The 9842-nt window shown below is 41.2% G+C and overlaps 1 protein-coding gene across 4 annotated transcripts in view; it reads right to left on the reverse strand.

Moving 5' to 3' along the window:
* The window catches only part of CCAR1 (cell division cycle and apoptosis regulator 1), a 50260-nt gene extending 41278 nt beyond the window's left edge, over positions 1 to 8982 (reverse strand). For 2 of the 4 annotated variants that reach the window (XM_079135760.1, XM_079135757.1), the window contains exons 1-2: positions 8757 to 8937; positions 7590 to 7712 (exon numbers count right to left, since the gene is read on the reverse strand). In XM_079135760.1, the coding sequence (XP_078991886.1) occupies positions 7590 to 7662 (73 nt within the window). In that variant the 5' untranslated portion in view covers positions 7663 to 7712; positions 8757 to 8937. Of the gene's footprint in view, positions 1 to 7589; positions 8494 to 8756 lie in introns of those variants that run through there. The other 2 variants (XM_079135758.1, XM_079135759.1) reach the window with 2 other exon arrangements.
* Positions 8983 to 9842: the final 860 nt, after the last annotated feature.

Consider the following 9842-nt stretch of genomic DNA (forward strand, 5'->3'; position numbering starts at 1 on the left):
TACTTGGGAGGTTGAGGCAAGAGGATCACAAGTTTGAGGCCAGACTCAGGAACTTAGTGAGATCCTGTCTCAAAAAATAAACAGCTGTGCATGGTACTGCACACCTATAATTCCAGCAGCCAGCCTCAGCAATTGAACGAGGCCCTAAGCATCTTAGCAAGACCCTATCTCAAATAAAAAATAAAAAGGGCTGGGGATGTGGCTCAGTGGTAAAGCACCAATGGATTCAATCCCCAGTCCCCACCCCACAAAACAAAGCCTCAGCAACTTAGCCAGGCCCAAATCAACTTAGTGAGACTATCTCTAAATAAAATACAAAAAAGGGCTGGGAATGTGGCTAAGTGGTTAAGGATTCCTGGTACCAAACAAACAACAAAAAACCAACCAGGTGCAGTGGTACATGCCCATAATCCCAGCAGCTAGGGAGGCTGAGGCACGAGGATTGGAAGGCCAGCTTCAGCAACTTAGCAAGATCTTCAGCAACTTACCAAGACCATTTCTCAAAAAATGAAAAACAGTGCTGGGGTTGTGGCTCAGTGGTAGAGCACTTGCCTAGCATGTGTGAGGCACTGGGTTCGAGTCTCAGCATCACATATGAATAAGTAAAATAAAGTTCACTGACAATTCAAAAATTTGAAAAAAACAAAAACAAAAACAAAAACAAGACTGAGGATGTATCTCAGTGGTAAAGTGTCTATGGATCCAATACACACTATGAAAAACAAAAAACCTTTGATTATTCTATACACAAATAACTTTATCACAATCAAATAGCTCCCTGGTCAATTCACTGTTGCAGCTTTTGAGGTGTTCGGCTATGTCCATAAAATAGAACTCAATGATAGGAAATACTCATTATCATTAATTTAAGAATAAGAAGTTATGCCACAGAAATCACCTTTTAAATATATCCCAAGTGCTATAAACTTCTATAACTGTACTGTCCAAAATACTAGCCACCAGCCACATGTGGTCATTCTATTTATTTATTTATTTATTTTTGGTACCACAAATTGAACCCAGGGGCACTTTACCACTAAGCCACAACCATAGCCCTTCTTTAAAATTTTTTATTCTGAGACAGGGTCTCATTAAGTTGCTTAGGGTCTTGATATGTTGCTCAGGCTGGTTTTGAACTTGCAATCCTCCTGCCTAGTCTCCTGAGTAGCTAGGATTACAAGTGTACACCACCACACCCTGCATGTGGCTATTCAACTGAATTAAAATTACACAAAATTAGCAATTTAGGCAGTGGCTCATGCCTATAATCCCAGCAACTCAGGAGGCTGAGGCAGGAGGAACATGCAAATCCAAGACGAGTCTCATAAACTGAACAAAATAAAAAATTGCCTCAAAGTAAAAAACTGAAAATTAAAACAGGACTCAGGATGTAGCTCAGTGGTAAAACACCCCTGGGTTCAATTCTCAATATAAAACAAGAAAAGAAATTCAGTTCCTCAGTTATGCTAATCACATTTCAAGAGTTCAAAAGCCTTATGTGGTTATTGAGTACCATTTAAAAAAAATTTTTTTGTAGTTGTATACGGACAGTATGTCTTTATTTTACATATTTATTTTTACACGGTGCTAAGGATCAAACCCAGTGCCTCACGCATGCTAGGCAAGCACTCTGCCACTGAGCTACAGTCCAGCCCTAGTGAGTACTATTATCAGACAATGCAGATATAGAACACATTAATCTTCACAGAATATTCTATTTATTTTGAACAGTGCTGTACTGTAAGGAAAATGTGAAGTCCTAACTAAATCAGTGTTACATGGGGGTTCTGAGAATCTCTATAAAGATAAATTCAAAACTGGGTGTGGTAGAGTATGCCGACAATCCCAGTCACTCAAAGGCTGAGGTAAGAAGGTTAATTTAGCCCATGAGTTCAAAATCAGGCTGAACAACACAGCAAGACTCCATCTCAAAAACTAAAATAAGTAAATAAATAGATAGATAAATAGACAGATAGAGAAATTAATATCCCAGCAGACAACAGCTCTCCCACTTCCTTGAAGTCCCTTGAAAGTGATGGCTAGTGCTCCAGGTCATAAACTCCTCTACGTGAATTATTTTTTGGTATATTCCATCAGGTACCATTCAAGTGCGTCTTCCTTCTTTACCTCTGACATTTATTGTTTCCCATTCCTTCATTTCAAAGAGTTTTATTTTATTTTTTTGCAGTAAGGGGGAGGGGTTTTAACCCAGCAACCTTCTACCACTAAAACATATCCTTGGCCCTTATTTATTTTTGCCACACTAGGATTAAACCTAGGGCTTCATACATGCGAGACAAGCACTCTACCACTGAGCTACACCCTCAGCTTTATTTTTTATTTTGAGAAAAGGTCTAACTGCTGAGGCTGGTCTCAAATTTGCCTATTTTAACCTCCTAAATCACTGGGATTACAGACATGCACCAACACGCCTGGTCTGTTACTGGTTTTTGAAAATCATTATCATTACTATTATTTTGATACCAGGTATTAAACCCAGGAGTTCTTAACCACTGACCCAAGTCATTTTTTAAAATTTATTTTTTGAGACGGTCTTGCTAAATTGCTTAGGGCCTTGCTAAATTGCTGAGGCTGGCTTTGGACTTGAAATCCCTCTGCCTAGCATCCAGATTCAATGGTATAACAGGGGCACAATCATGCCTGGTTAATCTGATTTACAAAGTTACCCATGAGAAGTAATTATACTCAATTTACAGATGAAAACACTAACTTTAGAAAAGTTAAAAAACCTGCCAGAAGTCACAAAACCAGAATTTAAACCAGCACAGAAGCAGCAAAACATTTTCATAATTTCAAAATGAGCATTTGACAGTGTTTCAAAAAGTCTAAGATTCATGACAAGTCTAGGCTGGTCTGCTCCGGAGTTCTATAACACCAAAAGTTAATACGTATTTATTCGTTTGTTTGTTTGTTTATTTAATTCATTTGGGGGTACCAGATATTGAATGAAGGGGCATTCAACCCCTGAATCACATCCCCAGTCCTATTCTGTATTTTATTTAGAGACAGGGTCTCACTGAGTTGCTTAGCACCTCACTTTTGCTGAGCCTGGCTTTGAACTCATGATCCTCCTGCCTCATCCTCCTGAGCGTCTGAGATTACAGGCATGTGTCACTGCACCCAGCTAACATTTATTTATTTTTAAAATGTATTTACTATTTATTTTTCGCATGGTACTGGGAATTAAACCCACGACATTATGCATGCAAGGTGGGCACTCTATCACCAAGCTCCATTCCCAGCCCAAAGTTAATATTTAAGTTTTCACTATAACTTCTAATACGTGTCATTATAATAGATCAAAATTTCCCAGATTATAAAACTCACAGTTCACAACTTCACAAATAAGAATTGCAAGCTTGCTGGGTGGGGTGGCGCACCCCTGTAATTCCAACAGCTTGCAAGGCTGAGGCAAAGAGATTGTAAGTTCGAGTCTAGTATCGAGTCCTAGCATGAACAAGGCAAGGTTTGATTTCCAGCATCCCAAAAAACAAAAAATGAAGTTGAAGTTCTGTTCCCTAGTATTGTTACCACTGAAGACATATGACAGCACTTCAGGTAGGATATGGAAAATCAGATAAATAATAAAAAACAAACACTATTTCAATTGTGAAAGAAATGTGAAATTGGGCTGGAAAGATAGAACACTTTGAATAATAGAAGAATGAGAGAATGGAGTAATGGGAGAGACAATGAACCACAATTCTGACGCCCTAACATTGACTCTATAACCTTTTGTTAGGTCTAAATAAATTCCTTTGCTTTTGTGAATCTCAATTTTGTCATGTCTTAAAGAAAGGAATTGGAACAGAGTATAACTTCAGTTCTATCCAGCTTTCAAAAACTCTGTGATATTTAACTAGGGTGGCAGCTCAAAATTAGAGTACTTGCAAAACATTCATGAGGCCCTGGGTTTAATTCCCCAGCACCACAAAAAAATACATTTTTAAAATCAGCAATTTTGATAGAAATCATGCTTTAGCAAACTATGATTATTTAGGAGATATAAGAAGTACTATTTATAGTAAAAGAGTAATCAAGTAAAAGTAATCAGGTACACCAGTAATCCCAGCTACCTAAGGAGGCTAAGGCAGGCAGATCACAAGTTCAAGACCAGCCTGGGCAATTTAGTGAGCACCTGCCTCAAAATAAAAAATAATTTAAAAGACTGGCCATGTAGCTCCGTGGTAGAGCATCCCTGGATTCAGTCCCCAGTATGGAAAAAAACAAAAGTAAGTAGTAAGAACTAAGTATAAGTAAATAGAGGGCAGGGTTGTAGTTCAGTGGCAGAGCGCTTGCCTGGCACTGGTGAGGCACTGGGTTCAATCCTTAGCACCATATAAAAATTAACAAAATAAATGCATTCTGTCCATCTACAACTACAAAAAAATTAAAAACAAAAAAAGTAAATAGAGGACAATAAAGTAAATAGAAGACAATAAAGGACAATATCTATACAGTATCTCCTCAAGTCAGAGAAAGAGAAAAGAATTCGTGACTAAAGAATCTATGCTAAACACTATGGAGTAGGATATAAAGGTCTAGTGAAGGTATGAAAGGATCTGAGTTAGATAAGTGACTTTGGAATGGAAACTTTAGGTAAGAGTAGTACCCCAGAGAAATCTGCTACTGATGTAGTGCACTGGACCTGAATGTAAAATGGAGGAGGAATAATACAAGACATTTTTAAAAGGGGGAACAGTCAGGCAGGCATGGCTGTACATTTCTATAATCCCAGTGACTGGGGAGGCTGAGACGGGAGAATTAAAAGTTTGAGGCCATGGCTGGGGTTGTGACTTGGTGGTAGAGCACTTGCCTGGCATGTGTGAGGCACTGGGTTCAATCCTTAGCACCACATAAATAAATAAAGGTACTGTGTCCATCTACAGCTTAAAAAAAAAAAAGTTTGAGGCCAACTTGGGCAACCCAGCAAGACCCTATCTCAAAATAAAAACTAATAAGGACTGAGGATATAGCTCAAAGGTAGACACAGGGGTCAAATGCCAGGCCTACAGGAAAAAAAATAAAAGAGGGGTGGGGCAAGGGGTGAGGAGGGGATCAAAGTTTCATAATGACTGAATATGAGATTTAAAGGAAAAGAATATTAAAGATGACAGATGATAACACCCAGGAATTACTGACTCCGGAACTGAATAGGCTCAGTATAAAAGCTAAACAGCAACAATTCAAAGCTTCAATTAAAGTTTGTAGCATTATTTTACATGTCTCATCTGTGTAAAGGCATTAAAATTTTAGTCACTTTTTAGTACAAATGCAAATTAACCTTGTTATAAAATTAAATGCTAAAACCAGGCCTGGGGCCCATGCCAATAATCAGAGCTATGCAGGAGGACAGAAAGTTGGAGGATACCTCAGCAACTCAGGGAGACCCTATCTCAAACCAATTAAAAAAAAAAAGAGCTGGGGCCAAGTGCAGTGACCCATGCTTATAATCCCAGCAATTTGAGAAGCTGAAGCAGGAAGATTCCAAGTTCAAGGCCAGCCTCAGCAACTTAGCCAGACCCTGTCTCTAAATAAAATTTAAAAAGGGCTGGGAATGTGGCTCAGTGGCTAAGCACCCCTGGGTTCAATCCCCCATACCAAAAACACAGAGTTGGAGATGTAGTTCAGGGAAAAAGCACTTGTCTAGCATTTGTGAGGGCCCTTGGTTCAATCCTGAGTACCACAAAGGAAAATAAAAGTTGACCAATTCTTTTAACCTTTTCCTCTAGTATGGTCTGTATGATCACCAATTTGACACTGAATTCAGGTGGCATATGGTTGCACTGAACTGCCTCACCAACAGTAAGCCAATGTCTTTTTCTTTTCTTTCAACACTGGGGATTGAAGCCAAGGCCTTGTACCTGCTAGGCACTACTCTACCACTGAGTCATAACCCTAGTCTTTTCATTTTAATTTGAGACAGGGTCTTGCTAAGTTGCTCAACAGCCCAGCTAGTTTCTGAGTGTTTCAATTCACCTGGCTTGTATTTCAAGACAGTGTCTCACTTAAGTTGCCCAGGCTGCTTAACCACTGAGACACATCCCTAGCCCTTTTTTATTTATTTTGAGACAGGATCTTACTAACGCCTATGGCCTCTCTAAATTGCTGAGGCTAGCCTCAAACTTGAGATCCTTCTGCTTCAGCCTCCAATCACTGGGATTACAGGTGTGCACCACCATGCCCAGCTATGTGTACTTCTTTAATATAGTATAACTGGCACTATGATTCTCAAGTCTTAATATCTTTTGTTGAAATTAAAAAAAAAAAAAAAAAAAAAAAAAAAAAAAAAACTCTCTCAGTGGCACACATCTATAATCCTAGCTACTTGGGAAGATTGAGGCTAGTGTGAGCAACACAGCAAGACCACCATCTCAAAAAAAAGAAGAGGAAGAAAAGAAAATATCAAACATTCTGGAAGTGGTCCAAAATATGGCAACTAGAACCTAATATTTTATTCAAACAATAACACTGTAGAGTTTCACTGGTACCTACTCTAGGCTTTTAAGAGGAAAGCTAGGCAGAGATACTAAAAAAAACAAAACTTGCTTATTTAACTGAAGTGATGATGTATCAGCAAAAAATAAATTTAGGCTCTGAAAAATTATGATGGATATTTCCAAGAATTTCCATAAATAATTTAATATAGCACATATTTTATAGAATTTCCATTTACAAAATTCCATTATTTACATTTGGAGTCTCTATTGTCAAATATGGAAAGAGGATACATATATATTACTGTCTCCAAAAAGTTGTATAAACCTTTGATGTGTCCTTTGCTCCATCTTTAAATAAAAACAAAGGTCTATGACATACATTCAAATGATCACAACGTAAATGTAAATATTTATAGAGAACATAAGTCTGTAAAAACAGCTATTTTATTGGCACAATATACATGAATCCAAAACTAAACATGAGCATAAGTCAGCTAAGAACTGGAGACATGCTACAGTGGCATCTAGAAGTATCATCTAGAAGGCCCTGGGTTTGATCCCTAGCACCACCCAAAAAAAAAAAAAAAAAAAAAAAGTCAGCTAAAACACACTTTGAGTATATTAAAGAATGAGAACATAATACATGCTTCTGGACATACAGTGGTTGACACTAATTCATTTCACCAAATCTAAGTTACTTCTTAGCCAGGCCCAGTGGCACATGTCAGTAAACCCAGTGGTTCAGGAAGTTGAGGCAGGAGGATCACAAGACTGAGGCAAGCCTAAGCAACTTAGTGAGATCCTCAGCAAGTGAGGGAGACACTGTCTCAAAAAAAAAAGTGGGGTGGGAGATTGGGAATGTATCTCTATGGTAGGGTTCAACCCAGAAAGAAAAGGGAGGGGGGGAATGATCCCCAGAACTGCAAAACAAACAAAACATAAAACTGTCCAAAGTACAAAACAGCTTTTTCCCTAGTTGATCTATAAAATTTTAAAAGGGTCTTCACAAATAAAGGATACATCATTTGCAAAACATTTTATCATAACATATATAACCTAATTCGGTTATAACAGGATTCCCCCAACACCCACAAACTCATCTACAGTACATGTGTTCAGCAGTCTGACCTGGCTGTGATACCGCAGTGGCTGTAAACTGAGTAGCCCATGGCGGATTCTTCTGTCCTCCAAACTGAGCCATGATGCAAGGGGAAAAAAAACCTTCACTTGTTTTTCTTCTATAGCAGCGATCTATTAAGAAAGGATCCACGTTTCAAAGTTCAACCAAACTACAAATATCACAAAAGGATGTTTAAAAGAAATGTTCAACGTATCAAGGACATCTTCCTAAGTAGAAATAACAACGAAGTAGGAGAAGGGCAAATGAACAACACTTCAAATGCAGCAAAAACACTTTACATCAACTAGATCACCAAAGTACCCTAATTTTAGGGACAGACTGAAAGGGCACTTCTTTCTGCGACTACAAACCGTCACATTTAAACAGAAGACAATCTGCTGTATCCACTGGATTATTAACAAGAAGTTCACAACTCTATATTCACATGATATCTAGCCTTCGTGTTTCTTTAGGCAATGGAGATGGAGATTGGGGCCAAAGTGGTGGTGAAATCGATAATGGAAAATTGGACGAGACCCCGAACCAAGGTAATTATTAAAAATAACGAACATCTCTAATTTCTCTGGTAGGAAATCAACTAGGACCTCCCTTGCCTTCGCCCCCCTCTCCCTCGTGTGGAAAGGCAGTTGAGATAACGGATGCCCCTTAAAGAACCGATGCGAAGATCCCCCCTCCCGACAAAGAAAAGTCAGAAAATGTGATTATCTTCGCCCGCACATCGCCCGGGCGCGGCGACTCTGACCAGCCAGGGTTCTGCCATCTTCCTCCGGCCCCAGCTCCTCGTGGGCCACGGACGGCGGAAGGCGGAACCCACCGCCCCACAACACTGGGTGAAGAGCCAACAGGGGGATACTCAAGAGTTCAGGCCTCCTTAAGCCCCGCGCTCGACAGAGAAAGCCTCCATCCCCGAACCCACGCCACGGCGAGCACCCCCACCCCCGCCCCGGGCTTCGAGGCTAAAGCCGCAGCAGCTCCGGAAAGGGGACGGTAGAGTGTAGCCGGTCAGACCAAGGCGGAGGAGAGCTAGGGACGGACACCTGAGGGGCGACCGGGAAAGAGCGAGGCGGTGGGGGAGGGGCGGGCAGCACAGGGCCTGGTCCGACCGGCACAAAAGGGACCGCGTCCCTCCCGCCCCAGTCCCACAAGAGCCCCACCGATGCCGGTCCGGGGCCTCTGTGCCTTCAAAACGAAGGCTCCCAGCCCTTCCGCGATAGGACGGACGTTAAGAACCCTGGCTCGGCCGCCCACCGCGCTCCAACCAAGCGCTGACCAGACCTTCACCTGAGTCGGGTCCCGGCTAACACCGAAGCCATTTCAAACCCGTCAGCCTTGTGCGCATGCGCCAAACTCCCCCTCTCGCTCCTCGCCGCCCCCCTCCCAATCTCCCAGAGGCACAACGCTTACGGCTTGACGTCGTACGCACGCGCTCCCGGCTCGCCCCCAATAGGCTCGCCCCTTTGACTGTGCGGCTAGAAGTAGATCGCGCCTGAGAAGGGTTACCTTTGGCTTAGCCTAACAATAAGCGAGCTACGTCTGTGCGCTAGCTCTGAGGGAAAGGCTGTCCTGAGTGGGTGGAAGGAAAGAATCAGCGGTCACGTGATCCGACGAGACCCGACGCCATTTTGTGATTTTTCTTTTTCCTTTTTTTAACTTAGTACGTTTAATTGGAAGAATGGGTATATTCTATGACATTTCAAGTATTTTCTTATATTGAGGTAAATTTCTCTTAACGTACAATTCTCTATTTGGGTTTTTTCGTTTCTGTGAGTCCGGGTCTTGCTGTGCTGCTCAGGCCGGTCCCAAACTGCTAAACTCAAGCGATCCTCCTGCCTCAGCCTCCAGCCCTGGGACCACAGTCGCGCGCCGCTGCGCCAAAGGTGGACTATTTTAAAGTGTACGATTTAATGGCCTTTAGTGTGTTCATAAGGTTGTGCCACCATGACCACTACTATTATCAGAACCTTTCCATCACCCAAATAAACCTGCACCCATTAAGTAGTCGTGAGTGAGCAGTGTCATTTGCATAGACGAAATACGTTTGGTGTCTTTCCACAATGTCACAATTTAGTGAATAACGATAAATTCACAGGTTACACTTCTTTCATCAGTGCCAGTTTACTGAATCCTTGTGGGTCACCTGATAGCCGTAAACCAGACAATCACAGGTTCCTTACGCCAGTCTTAATTTTTAATAGCTAAAACACTCGTCATACACTTTACACTGTGTGTATGTGTGTGTG

This window comes from Sciurus vulgaris (genome assembly GCF_902686455.1).
Source record: "Sciurus vulgaris genome assembly, chromosome: 4".
NCBI lineage: Eukaryota > Metazoa > Chordata > Mammalia > Rodentia > Sciuridae > Sciurus > Sciurus vulgaris.